Source organism: Sinocyclocheilus grahami, unplaced genomic scaffold (assembly GCF_001515645.1).
Source record: "Sinocyclocheilus grahami isolate Dianchi unplaced genomic scaffold, SAMN03320097.WGS_v1.1 scaffold973.1, whole genome shotgun sequence".
NCBI lineage: Eukaryota > Metazoa > Chordata > Actinopteri > Cypriniformes > Cyprinidae > Sinocyclocheilus > Sinocyclocheilus grahami.
In genome coordinates this window covers 300,782-315,777 of record NW_015506152.1, presented here as the reverse complement: position 1 = coordinate 315,777, position 14,996 = coordinate 300,782, and the positions used below count along the sequence as shown (strand labels likewise).

General features: G+C 34.7%; 1 protein-coding gene across 2 annotated transcripts in view; it reads right to left on the bottom strand.

Annotated features, from left to right (window-relative positions):
* Positions 1-1,340: 1,340 nt before the first annotated feature.
* Positions 1,341-14,996, bottom strand: part of LOC107565002 (RNA-binding motif, single-stranded-interacting protein 2-like) — a 49,416-nt gene continuing 35,760 nt past the window's right edge. The window contains exons 1-12 of one of the 2 annotated variants that reach the window (XM_016250185.1): positions 13,403-13,539; positions 13,212-13,303; positions 7,054-7,211; positions 5,910-5,989; positions 5,681-5,790; positions 5,553-5,596; positions 4,828-4,921; positions 2,780-2,830; positions 2,478-2,588; positions 2,260-2,337; positions 2,088-2,181; positions 1,341-1,753 (exon numbers count right to left, since the gene is read on the bottom strand). In XM_016250185.1, the coding sequence (XP_016105671.1) occupies positions 2,095-2,181; positions 2,260-2,337; positions 2,478-2,588; positions 2,780-2,830; positions 4,828-4,921; positions 5,553-5,596; positions 5,681-5,790; positions 5,910-5,989; positions 7,054-7,211; positions 13,212-13,303; positions 13,403-13,472 (975 nt within the window). In that variant the 5' untranslated portion in view covers positions 13,473-13,539 and the 3' untranslated portion in view covers positions 1,341-1,753; positions 2,088-2,094. Of the gene's footprint in view, positions 1,754-2,087; positions 2,182-2,259; positions 2,338-2,477; positions 2,589-2,779; positions 2,831-4,827; positions 4,922-5,552; positions 5,597-5,680; positions 5,791-5,909; positions 5,990-7,053; positions 7,212-13,211; positions 13,304-13,402; positions 13,540-14,996 lie in introns of those variants that run through there. The other variant, XM_016250186.1, reaches the window with a different exon arrangement.

Genomic DNA, 14,996 nt, shown 5'->3' with positions numbered 1-14,996 from the left:
CCAGACTGACACATATCTGCTGTACTAAAGCACAAATACAAATATTCTGACTTATAGCAGTGTGGTATTGAACAGCTTCATCGAGTCACGTGTTATCATCACTTTTATGAACTATTTTTGATACTAACAAACCACTTAAAGTCACTTCCTGTAGACTCCTCTACTGTAGGCCATATATGTATGAAACACTATGTGCATTATAATGCACATTTAAACACAAAAACCAGCTTTCAGAAACCTGAAATATTTGGTATCATTACTGTATATACACCGAATAAAATACTAAATCAGCCCTATCTCTAATTGTACAGTATCAAGAGAGGATACAGAATTTTTAAATAATTTCTAAAATGTCTAAAAAATGATTTATACTTTTTAAATTTGAAATAAAAATGAATTGATCCTGAATACTGTAACGTTAGGCACAAACTGTTTCACAGGTAATCATTAGATTTAAAATGCCCCTCAAATATATATATATATATTTTTTTTTTTACAAAAATTCTGATTCATTTCCATTACTAATTAAAAAGAAAATGCACAAAACCAGAAAATCGCTATTTCTGCATCGAATAATTCATATGAAAGACAAAACTATATTGCCTTGCTATGTACCAAACTTTGCAATAAATAATAAGTTAATGATTGTCTGTTGCTTTCAGAGAAATGATGATTGAATTAGAGTGATTTCATCACTATTTCTTTGAAGACTCTTAAAATGGTGCGGCATAAAGAAGTGGCTTTAAATGGTTTCTTCACCAAAACACCTAAATATCAAACAACAAATTCAAAAATAAGACAAACAAAATGCACTGTTTGCATCTTAATCTGTACAAAAAATATCGTACTGCTGCTGCTGACCGAAGAAAAAAGAACAAATCTAAAAGTTGCATATTTTACAAACAATAAGAGACACATTTTTTACTTTCTCTTTTTTGATCCTCCCATAATAAAGAACTACCCCGATGAAAAAATTGCATATGCTGGTTAGGTATGATTTGGAACATGACAGCTGGTTTAAGCTGGTTCTGAGCAGGAGCTAGTTGCTAGCCATCTTACAACCAGCTCAGGACCAGCTTAAACCAGCTGCCATGCTTCAAACCACACCTAACCAGCATATGCTGGTTTTTCATCAGGGTAGTTCCTAAAAATAAGAATTTGCCATTACGTGCATAAAATAACACACTTTCTCTTTTTTGATCCTCCCATAATAAAGAACTACCCCGATGAAAAAATTGCATATGCTGGTTAGGTATGATTTGGAACATGACAGCTGGTTTAAGCTGGTTCTGAGCAGGAGCTAGTTGCTAGCCATCTTACAACCAGCTCAGGACCAGCTTAAACCAGCTGCCATGCTTCAAACCACACCTAACCAGCATATGCTGGTTTTTCATCAGGGTAGTTCCTAAAAATAAGAATTTGCCATTACGTGCATAAAATAACACATTGTGTTTTCCTTACCCATTTCTAAATCGTGATTTTTTTTTTTTACGCTTTTTTTCTGTTTTGTTATCAAAATAGATGAAAGATTGATAGCTCTTTTGCACAGTCTCCCACTGTTGGCTAAGTGACTCCTGAAGAGAGGGGAGTTGAACAAAACATGACTGATGTCCTTTTTGTCTCTGTCCTAAAAAAGATACACGCGCATTTTGTGATCCGGATCCCCTCTGGTGTTCTTTGTCTGTGGTAATCTGCAAATCTCACTCTCGGAGACTCCCATTGTCCACAGCACTGTGTAGCACCTCCAGAGGACCTGTGGTGGGTCCAGGACAGACAGAGAGAGAGAGAGAGAGAGAGAGAAAAAACTACAAATACATTAAAAATGTAGTTCATGTTTAGCAATGAAAATGGCCTAACAATTATATATAAACATGAATAAAGGCAGGAGTGAGTCTCAGTGGTCAAATTGTTTGATGCAAGCAAAGTAATCAAGCGTTTCTGTTAAAGGAATGGAGCAGACGTTATCTTCGAATACACTAATTGATTAATTGAATAATATGCTAATTAATAGTTTATTACATGCAAGCTGGCTGCATTTGAAAGGTAAATGCACAGTGCCAAACCTGCCATTTGACCTGTTGTCTTACCGTAGCTTCATTTGCTGTGTTGATAGGAATAATTAGTGTGTTCTGAAGGCGTCTCCATGGAAACCTGCTGCTGCTGCTGCTGTCCACTGCTTTCCTACATGACAAAGAACGAGAATGAATCGAAATCTTACCAGTGAAGCATCAGCATTCAAAGCGGCGTGTGCAGACAAACCTCTAATGTAACACTAGAGGGAGGCACCGGGGTGTACTGAGGGATATATGGTCCTTGCATAGCTGCGTTGGGTATATACTGCGGGCAAAAAAATGAATACAACAAATGGTTAAACAAAAACTTTCCTTTACATTTTGATAGAAATTAGATTCCACTAAGAAGACAAACTCTCATTGAGGGACTATTAAGGGTAAAAGTCATGGTAATAGGCCACCGACCGTGCCAGCGCTGCCCAACGACAGGTGACTGAGCTGCTGGGTCAGGGGTCCGATCATAGACGTGGGCTGAATGGACATCGGGTGATCCATAGCTGGAGTCAGAACGGCCCCCTGCGGAGAGACAGATGCTCAGAAACCAAGGGTGATTTCTCGCTAACCAAACCTCATGGGTGTCTGAGTTAACACTGTGCTTCTTTTATTATTAAAGGGAAGATAAAAAAAAAAAAAACACAGATGCATGGACACTTTCATGTGAAGTACAGTAAAGCTACAGTTTGACAACAAACCCTACAAACACTCACGGTGGGCTGCATGAGGTACGACTGATGATGCATCCAGGACGGGCTGTGCACCTGTGGACACAGACAAAAACACTACGCATGAATCATATCTCCAAGTAATGCACTCAAGTTTTGGCAACCAGATATTTTCTGAATAGAAATGGTTTTGGAGGGTTGAAATCATCGCCCGAGACAGTGACTTTTAATTGGTGTTTTTTTTTGTTTTTTTTATGGTTGGATGAACAAAACTGATTTATCGTTTTTATTCGATACTCATATGGATTATTACATCTCAAGATCAATCCTTTAGTCTATTTTCTGAAATAGACAAAACATTGTCAACTTCCTGAAGTGTATTGTATCTTGTGTAATTGTGCAATCAGTGTTTCATCCGCAGAAAATTATTTAAAGACATCAATAAATCAGCTTCTAAACAAAGTCCCATAATGTTACATTTACCTCCATAAACCCATTAGTCAGTAAAATAACTCTTGAGAGGAGCATTTTGCTAAATACATGCACTACATTACATATGTTATTTTTACTTAACCTGTCGTCTTCATTATTTAATGTATGTTTGAATAAATCTGTCATGGAAACAACTTTTATTACAGCCACTGTTGCAGACGAATTGGAATAGGAATGTGATATATACTCTACATTAAAAAAAGGGGTCTGTAAGATCTATTTTGAAATAAATGTAATACTTTTATTCATGTAGGATGCATTCAATTGATCAAAAGTGACAGTACAAATATCTATAATGTTGCAAAGGACTTCTGTTTCAAATAAATGCTGGGTTACACTTTATTTTAAGGTGTCCTTGTTGCAGTGTAATTATACACATAAGTACCGAGTAATATTAATTAACTACACATACTTATTATATGGTTTGGCTTAGGGTTACTTGCATGTAATTATGCATAATTAATGGTTATTATAATAGTAAGTGCATGCACATGTAACGGACACCTTAAAATAAAGTGTTACCAAATGCTGTTCTTTTGAACTCTATTCATCAAAGAATCCTAAAAACAAAAACAACAACAACAACAAAAAACTTATTTTCAACATTGATAATAATCAGAAATGTTTCTTTCTCAGCAAATCGCCATTTTAGAGTGATTTCTGAAGATCGTGTGACACTGAACAGTTTTGCCATCACGGGAATAAATTACATTTAAAATATATTCAAAAAGAAACATTGTTTTTACTGTATTTTGATCAAATAACTGTGACTTTGGCTTCTTTAAAAACTTTACAAAATCTCACCAACCCCAAGCTTTTATAAAAATCACCATGCCTCAGCACATTTCAAAAAAATGCATTTTCATTTTCGGGTGAGCTACTCCTTTAAGTATTTAATGTGCTCAACGGTCTTCAGTCCATTAAAACAACTCTTCAGATAAGACAAATGTTAGGCGCTAGCAGACATTACGCAGTAATCCGGCTCTAATGGGCCGTTCAGTGGCTTCTGAGCACGCGTGCCAGACCTACAGGATCTCAGCGAACATTATTTGCTTTTGCCTGCTCATCCATCAGCACTCAATAAGGTGTCAGAGTTCCCACAAGCCACTGCGGTCTAATATTCTCCCTGAACACACGCTGTGAGTCACTCTCTGTTTCCATCGACTGCTGCCGGCTTCAGCACACACTCAGCTTGAGCTCACTATCGCAACAAAAATGAAACGTAATCTGGATTGACCTAAAGTTCGCTAAGAACACACAGAAACGGGTGATTAGAAATGACAAACAAGAACGTCTGTTTAAAGACTTGGGATTGTAAAAACAAAGAGTGAAAGAGTGAATAAATAATATGATTTTGCTGTAGTAAAGTACTGACTAAACTAAAGTCATTGCTGCAAATTTGCCTCCAATAGCTGAAATTTGACAATGAAACATGAAGTTGTCCCAGAAGACAACTATCATTTAGATCTGACCTTATTAATGTTTTAAGAAATATTTTCAACAACAATATTGAGGGAAAGCAGTGCTGTATCACTGTGTGTATATAGAACATACAATTATGACATGCATAAAATTGATATCATTATCTTAATGATGCTGACCTGGTAAGACGGTACTTGTGAGGGCATGTATGGAGACAGAGAGGTCTGAGCGATCATTCTGTTTGGAGCGATGCTGTACGGAGGAGAATAAAACCTGAAAATAATAAGCAAAAACAGTAAGAAACATTAGCACACTTTGAGACATTAGATGTTCATTTAAAATGCCATTGAGAGTTATTTTGAAGAACACCTTTTTTTTTTGTGTGTGTGAAATTAAAGTCTTAAAGGGACAGTTCACCCAAAAAATTTTTTAATTCCGTCATCATTGATTCACGCTCATGTCGATCCAAACGTGGAATTTGATACACACATGAAAATATATACAAAATATTTTCGTTCGTGTATCAAATTCCAAGTTTGGATCCTGAAGCCTGAGAGATTTCTGTGCATTCATTCAAAATCCATGCAACCAAATCTTGCATTGATGTTTCAAAACGTTCATAAAGAGATCATAAAAGTAATCCATATGAATCCAAGTCTTAATCGGATGAATCCAAGTCTTCTGAGGAGACGCGGTTGCTTTATATGATGAACAGATTTCATTTAGGCTTAAACTTTGATCAGTGCACATATATTAAGCACATCAAATATGGTAAATGGAAGCTCAACTGTTGTTGAGCAAGAATGAACAAGAATATACCTTTAAATACTGATCTAAAGCAAGTTCTTTCTTAGACACTTAGAAACCAGGCTCTGCGTGTGTGAGGATGTTTCTCTGTGCTCACCCGTTCTGTAAGACTGCTGGGTCGTATGGGAGCGTCATTCCTACCTGAACGTGGAAAGGAAAATGATTAACTTTATATTAAATGTACAAGGTAAACAGAGTCAGAGTCCACAATGAAAGCTCTCATACCGTTTCACCATCTCTAGGCCAGGCTCGACCGTTCTGTAGGTACCTTGCCTGGTTCTGCCGCTTCTTTTGTCCTCCGTCAGCAAACTTGCATAACAACGGCTCTGTGGGAACTACAGGTGAAGCAGCCAGTAGGAAATTATTTTTTAAAAATGAACATATGTTATTGTTCCATAATCAGTAATGAATTCTTTCATTGGAATTTATAAAAAAAATATTATTTATCATCTACCTGGCACTCCTGGTGGGGTTTTGATATATTTTCCATTAAAATGCTGAATGATGGCTTCACATTTCTCTGTGGATTCCATCCTGTTATTCAAATAACATGAATAAACAATTCAAAGTGGGAAATGTTGTATTATTATTAGTTATGACCTTATATATTTCATATATAAGTGATGGTAAAGACAGAAAATATCCTAACTGAAATATTGATAATAATAAAAAAAATGTCAGGTCGAAATACCAAATAAAAAAAAAATATTGTAAATTCAAATTCTTCCACACCCAATTTTATACATCAAAGCTCCTACTTCTTGCCATTTCATTCAATGATGTTTTTTTTGTTTTATTTTATGTACAGTATATAGAATGTAAGTACAATACAAATGTCAGCACCTTTATAATTAGCATACCAAACCTAAATGTGCATATAATAACACAGATACATTTAAAGGGTTAGTTCACTCAAAAATGAAAATTCTGTCATTAATCACCCGTAAGACCTTCGTTCATCTTCGGAACACAATTTAAGATATTTTTGATGAAATCTTTCTCTGACCCTCCCATAGACAGCAAGGTAACTACCACGTTCCAAGGTCCAGAAAAGTACCAAGATGATCGACAAAGTAGTCTGTCCGTTTTTGCGCAAAGAAAACAAAAATAACGACTTTATTCCATATTTTCGTCTCTACTTTCGTCTAGAGCGTGTGGCGGCGCTGACCCAGATCCGGCGTAATGATGTAATCACACGCTCGTGTCATGGTACTGTCGTGAACGCGCGTCCACAAGTGATGCAGTAGAGACGAAAATGTGGAATAAAGTCGTTATTTTTGTTGTTTTTGCGCAAAAACGGACAGACTACTTTGTCGATCATCTTGGTACTTTTCTGGACTTTGAACGTGGTAGTTACCTTGCTGTCTATAGGAGGGTCAGAGAGCCCTCAGATTTCATCAAAAATATCTTAAATTGTGTTCCGAAGATGAACGAAGGTCTTACGGGTTTGGAACAACACTCAGGTGAGTGATTAATGACAGAATTTCCTTTTTGGGTGAACTAACCCTTTAAAATATTATTAAACTGTTATATAGTAGGTAACAGTTCCCCCATCTGGACTGGAGGATTCGTTGCAGCTTGAGTGATTAATAAAGTACCTTGCAAAGCCCACGCCCCTGCTGGTTCCGTTAGCGTCCCGTAAGATCCGTGTGGAAATCACCTGGCCGAAGGACTTGAGCATGGCCTCCAGCTCCTGCTCATCCATGGACATGGGCAGGTTAGAGATGTACAGGTTGGTAGGGTCCTGTTCCTGTTGCTAGAAATAAACGCATACAGTAAATCTGATTGACTGCACTCATCTGTAATACAATCAGTAAAATATTTGATAGAGTCTTTTCTACTTTTCAGAATGATAACATTAATAGTTTATAGTAGCAATTTTAAATTTTCCTTCATCTCACATACTATTAGCAGTTCACATGTCACGTTCATTTTGACTTCAGAAAACATACATGGAAAAGGTAAATGTACTATTAAAAGATTCATAAAAACTGTATCATAACATATATTTTAATACAGGAGAGTTGAGTGCAATTGTAATACTTACAGCTGGCAGGAATAGAGTATTTTAAGTGGGACTGAAATTATAATGATTTGAAATGGTTTAAATCCTTTTTATTAATCCTCTGGTGTTGTTCGCATAGCAGGTCAAAAATGAGTGATTTTTTTGTTTGTTTGTTTTGTAGTATTAAATGAAAACTATATTTTATTCTAAAAAACGTTTTCTATTTTTTTATTTAATATTTTGTATTTTTAGGGGATTTTATGGTACTAAATTATATTTATGGAATAGGTATGAGACCTTAAACTGTCGTAAATCTTGAATGCTTTGGAGCACAGGCTCTTGGACTCTTTTAAAAGGTAGATTATTGCTGAAATGAAAAAAAAAAAGTTATAGAAGTTTAGGTTTATTATTATGAAAAATGCACAAAAGTACATTTTTTTAATATTATATGAAATATAGGTTCTCAAAAACATGAAAATAAAGTCTATAAATCTAAAGTTGTGTTCCAAATTTGAAGTTGATATCTCAAAAAAATTAGCTTTCTGTAATTATTTGCTTGGGCACATCTCAATATTTCTACTAGATGAAATTTGCTTCCCATGCATTTCCAGTGTGGCCATTTTTCACTGCAAACGATACAAGTGTGACAATGCTTTGGAGCACAGGCTCTTGGACTCTTTTAAAAGGTAGATTATTGCTGAAATGAAAAAAAAAAAGTTATAGAAGTTTAGGTTTATTATTATGAAAAATGCACAAAAGTACATTTTTTTAATTTTATATGAAATATAGGTTCTCAAAAACATGAAAATAAAGTCTATAAATCTAAAGTTGTGTTCCAAATTTGAAGTTGATATCTCAAATAAATTAGCTTTCTGTAATTATTTGCTTGGGCACATCTCAATATTTCTACTAGATGAAATTTGCTTCCCATGCATTTCCAGTGTGGCCATTTTTGACTGCAAACGATACAAGTGTGACTTTTTTTTCAGGATAATATTGTGTGTGTGTGTTTGTGTGTGTGTGTGTGTGTGATCACATAGCAAGTGCCAAAACCTTTACCGAATGTTGTACCATTCTGATGTAAAAAATGACCGAACAACACCAGAGGGGTTAATCAGACAAAAACACTGTTCATCTAGACACATTGATTCAATTATGTTCATACTGAAGATTAAATTTTTTCCACTCAGTCAAAGAATTGTTATTTTATAACTAGAATTTGCTTTTGCTCTCCCAACCAAGATGACATTATGTATGCTGGCTACTAGCTACAGCATTATCATGTATTTTTCATAACTTTTACCATCAACCAAGACATAAAATAGATTATAGTTTGGGGAAAAAATCACTTTTATAACTTCAAAATCAGTTTTTGTTGGAAATGTATCACGCTGTTTGTCAGGCTGAAAGAAAACTTTACAGCGCTTATGCTGAATAAATTTAATCACTGTAATTTTTTTGGCAACTAAAGAAATTTAAGCTCTATATGAAATTCATTTAAAGTAGCAAATAATCAAATTTGCATTATTTATTTTTTGGAATCAAATTGCAGCCTTGTTTAAGTGCCTTTTTCTTCTTAATCATTGCTGCAGAAAGCAGTCGGGCACATTTACAGAGTCAAATCACACGGCTGAGAGCTCACAGATCCTGCCGGATGAAGTGATCTGATATGCTAACATGAAAGAGTAAATACTCCAACCATATGAAACAAAATATTTGACACGATATTTCCTTAAATGACCGAGTAATGAAGCAAATTCACAGCATTCTAACCCACTACTCTTCCTCTTTTTGTGTTATGCAGTATACCGTATACTGTGCAAAGCATGCAACATTATAGTATGCATACCCAGACGATGACCTACTACTAATACTTGCCAAAATATGCAGTATACAAATGAGCACACTTCACATAGCACCGTATCCCACAATGCAATGACCTCGACCCGACCTTCTACTGCAGTGTGATAAATGAAGCAGAAGTAATTACAGTGAGCTGCACAGATCCCTTTCTTATGCATTATTTAATCAGACTGTCAAGTTAAGCCTGTAACACCTGAGATATGAAATAAGAGTCAGAATAATCTCTTTTTTATGGAACAGAAATTTTTTTGATTTTGGCCTTCATAGACATTATTGTTTTTACATAAACAAATGGACAGCTCTAAACCCAATTGTGTATTTCAGATGCATCAAGTCCCACAACCTCACCCTCTGCAGAGAGAAACTGCCACTCAAACACACAAAAATGACGGACTTAAAGGCATCATAGAGGATTGTGAAGATATTTCACTGGAATCTAGTCTTCATCACATCTATTTTTAGTTTTTATTTTGTGTTTTACTTCTTTATGTATTTATTCATGTTCAATGTCAACTGTTGTTAAGAGCACTGACATTTTTGCTACAATTTCACAATAAAAAAGTACCTAATTTACAATATGTTGTTGCTGTTGTTGTTTTAATGTAAATCCCTAATAGAGGCTACACTCCAAAAAAAAAAAGAAAAAAGAAAAAAAGATGACTCATTACTCATTTTTTGGACCTCAGCCATCCAACTACAGTACACAGACTGTCAACACACTCTCAGCAGGTAAATGATTTCTTTCTTAAAATGTCTATTATTTTTAACTTTCAAACTGTAACTGGTTTCCTAGCAATCATGTCTTTTTCTCTTTTTAGTTTAAGAGAACACGTAAGTGTGACCAGCTATGTCCAGTTAAGGATACTTCTTTCCCCATCTCCACTAAGTAAGTAACAAAGATATTGAATTTATGGTCCATATTGTTAGATTTATTTATTTTTTATTTATTACTTGGGTTTATGCATAAACATAACATTAAAAAACGTTTTCTATTTTTTTATTTAATATTTTGTATTTTTAGGGGATTTTATGGTACTAAATTATATTTATGGAATAGGTATGAGACCTTAAACTGTCGTAAATCTTGAATGCTTTGGAGCACAGGCTCTTGGACTCTTTTAAAAGGTAGATTATTGCTGAAATGAAAAAAAAAAAGTTATAGAAGTTTAGGTTTATTATTATGAAAAATGCACAAAAGTACATTTTTTTAATTTTATATGAAATATAGGTTCTCAAAAACATGAAAATAAAGTCTATAAATCTAAAGTTGTGTTCCAAATTTGAAGTTGATATCTCAAATAAATTAGCTTTCTGTAATTATTTGCTTGGGCACATCTCAATATTTCTACTAGATGAAATTTGCTTCCCATGCATTTCCAGTGTGGCCATTTTTGACTGCAAACGATACAAGTGTGACTTTTTTTTCAGGATAATATTGTGTGTGTGTGTTTGTGTGTGTGTGTGTGTGATCACATAGCAAGTGCCAAAACCTTTACCGAATGTTGTACCATTCTGATGTAAAAAATGACCGAACAACACCAGAGGGGTTAATCAGACAAAAACACTGTTCATCTAGACACATTGATTCAATTATGTTCATACTGAAGATTCAATTTTTTCCACTCAGTCAAAGAATTGTTATTTTATAACTAGAATTTGCTTTTGCTCTCCCAACCAAGATGACATTATGTATGCTGGCTACTAGCTACAGCATTATCATGTATTTTTCATAACTTTTACCATCAACCAAGACATAAAATAGATTATAGTTTGGGGAAAAAATCACTTTTATAACTTCAAAATCAGTTTTTGTTGGAAATGTATCACGCTGTTTGTCAGGCTGAAAGAAAACTTTACAGCGCTTATGCTGAATAAATTTAATCACTGTAATTTTTTTGGCAACTAAAGAAATTTAAGCTCTATATGAAATTCATTTAAAGTAGCAAATAATCAAATTTGCATTATTTATTTTTTGGAATCAAATTGCAGCCTTGTTTAAGTGCCTTTTTCTTCTTAATCATTGCTGCAGAAAGCAGTCGGGCACATTTACAGAGTCAAATCACACGGCTGAGAGCTCACAGATCCTGCCGGATGAAGTGATCTGATATGCTAACATGAAAGAGTAAATACTCCAACCATATGAAACAAAATATTTGACACGATATTTCCTTAAATGACCGAGTAATGAAGCAAATTCACAGCATTCTAACCCACTACTCTTCCTCTTTTTGTGTTATGCAGTATACCGTATACTGTGCAAAGCATGCAACATTATAGTATGCATACCCAGACGATGACCTACTACTAATACTTGCCAAAATATGCAGTATACAAATGAGCACACTTCACATAGCACCGTATCCCACAATGCAATGACCTCGACCCGACCTTCTACTGCAGTGTGATAAATGAAGCAGAAGTAATTACAGTGAGCTGCACAGATCCCTTTCTTATGCATTATTTAATCAGACTGTCAAGTTAAGCCTGTAACACCTGAGATATGAAATAAGAGTCAGAATAATCTCTTTTTTATGGAACAGAAATTTTTTTGATTTTGGCCTTCATAGACATTATTGTTTTTACATAAACAAATGGACAGCTCTAAACCCAATTGTGTATTTCAGATGCATCAAGTCCCACAACCTCACCCTCTGCAGAGAGAAACTGCCACTCAAACACACAAAAATGACGGACTTAAAGGCATCATAGAGGATTGTGAAGATATTTCACTGGAATCTAGTCTTCATCACATCTATTTTTAGTTTTTATTTTGTGTTTTACTTCTTTATGTATTTATTCATGTTCAATGTCAACTGTTGTTAAGAGCACTGACATTTTTGCTACAATTTCACAATAAAAAAGTACCTAATTTACAATATGTTGTTGCTGTTGTTGTTTTAATGTAAATCCCTAATAGAGGCTACACTCCAAAAAAAAAAAGAAAAAAGAAAAAAAGATGACTCATTACTCATTTTTTGGACCTCAGCCATCCAACTACAGTACACAGACTGTCAACACACTCTCAGCAGGTAAATGATTTCTTTCTTAAAATGTCTATTATTTTTAACTTTCAAACTGTAACTGGTTTCCTAGCAATCATGTCTTTTTCTCTTTTTAGTTTAAGAGAACACGTAAGTGTGACCAGCTATGTCCAGTTAAGGATACTTCTTTCCCCATCTCCACTAAGTAAGTAACAAAGATATTGAATTTATGGTCCATATTGTTAGATTTATTTATTTTTTATTTATTACTTGGGTTTATGCATAAACATAACATTGTGAAGTGCTCACATACTGCTTTTGGCCTTCATAAACATAGTTGTTTTTACAAAAACAAATGGAAGGAGACGCATTGTAACTCTGAACTCAATTGTGCATTTCAGATGCTGTCACATCCTACAACCTCGTCATCTGCAGAGAGAAACTGCCACTCAATCACACCAAAATACACATAATGATGGACTTACGGGCATCATAGAGGATTGTGAAAATACAGTATTTCACCAGAACTTGGTTTTTCTGTTTCTATTTTTTTTTTTTTACTTCTTTAAGTATCTATTTATGCTCAGTGTCAGTTGTAATGCATTAATGTATTCTGCTAATAACGGTTGTTATGTCACTGTCATTTTTGCTACAATTTCACATGTCATTAAATAAAATAAAAAATACCTAATTGACACGTTGTTGTTGTTGTTGTAAGACCAGGCAGATAGAGGGGTAAAAAAAAACAATAGTAATAAATAATTTATTCAAATAATATTAATGATATAAACATACTAATATTAATGAAAATAAACTATTATTAAAAAGGTTATTTTTAGCACCTTTAAGGTTCTATATAGCACTTTCAAAGCATGGTTCTTTATGGAACCCTATAAAAAGAGCGTACCTTGGCCATCTGAGCTTGAACTCCACTGGCCTTGAGCGCCATCACAGCCTTCTGTGCTGCTGCAGGACTGTCGAAATCCACAAAGCCATAACCTACACACACATAAATAAACAAAGTGAATACATTTATGTCAAATGCATAGGCTATTTCATTGTGATTCTCTCAAGAACATAAAGCCGATCTTTACTCACCTTTGCACTTGTTGGTAGCTTTGTCCAGAATAGCCTTGGTGGACACAATCTTTCCATACCTATAAAACATCAATACAAAGACTGTCAAGTGTGACTGTGTACACTACTGATCCAAATTTTGGGGAAAGATTTTTATATAAACCTATTTCAAATAAATGCTTTTTCATCTATTCATCAAAGAATCCTAAAAAATATACAACATGTGTCACCGTTTCCACAGAAATATTGGGCAGCACAACTGTGTTCAACATTGATAATAATCAGAAATGTTTCTTGAGCAGCAAATCAGCATATTAGAGTGATTTCTGAAGATCATGTGACACTGAAGGCTGGAGTAATGATGCTGAAAATTAAACTTTGATCACAGGAATAAATTACATTTTACAATATATTCACATGGAAAACAATTGTAAATTGCAATATTTCATATTATTACTGTTTTTTATCAAATAAATGCAGTCTTGGTGAGCATAAGAGGCTTTTTAAAAATATATTTTAAAAATCGTATCAACCCCACACTTTTGAACGGTAGTGTGTAACAACAAAGAAGCAAATCATTTAATATCTGACGCTCAGCAAAATCATCAACAAGTTACAAGCTACTGCATGTAAAATGCACAATTTCACAAAATGCACAATGTATTTTCCCATTTTTATAACCAACTACTGGTTTTTGGAACTCTTTGGTAGCTTTGTGTTTTCTCAGACTTCCACATAAAGTGTCAGAACTGCCAGTGAATCTCCCATGACTCACATTCACAGCATTTCTGCATGTGAAGTTGGCCAAACACACCTCCTCCTACGCATGTGAATGACTCTGAGGGAGATCTCCGCACTCCAACCGGCCTCAACGCTGCCGGTTGTTTGTTTTTTTTTGTACAGGTTGAGACATTTCCCTGGAGACAAAACTATTTGTTCTGGGCTTTTCTCCACCACACCTTTCTGTCTGTCCCTCATAACTAAAAATAGCCAAGTATATTATGGTACACTATGAACAGAACATGATTCTCTTTCAGTGTGGTGTTGTAGCGAATTAGCTCACAACAGGAAATATGAATAATTAACCATAACTAGTTATAATTAACTATTCATATTTTAGATCCGCTGTAGATATTTAGCTGACCTCTCAGGGTCAACTGTCTTGTCAATTCTAAGAACGTTAATTTCCTGGTTAAGGGAAATAACTTTCTTACTGTACAATTCTACCAAGCTTGTAACGTAAATCTGCATGATTAGTGACTCCGGTTATGAGCAAACAATGAACATGTCAAGTGTGATACAAGTAAGGTTTTATTAACTACATAAACACTTAAACTAGTCCAACATACTACATAAACACATAAACTGGTCTAACATACACATACACACACACACACACATACAGTTGGTATAGGAAAGGGTTAAAGTTGAACTCAGTACAGAAAGAGGCATAAAGAATGAATTTTATGAAACACTTTGCATATTCAACAGATCTAAAACCTGAGGGAAAACGTCAGATTCTTAGTTCAAACACACCTTGTAAAAAGGTGTAACTGATACTTAATGCATCAATTAAATCGACTAAGTTTGATACTTGCGAGTCTCGGCGGTCTGA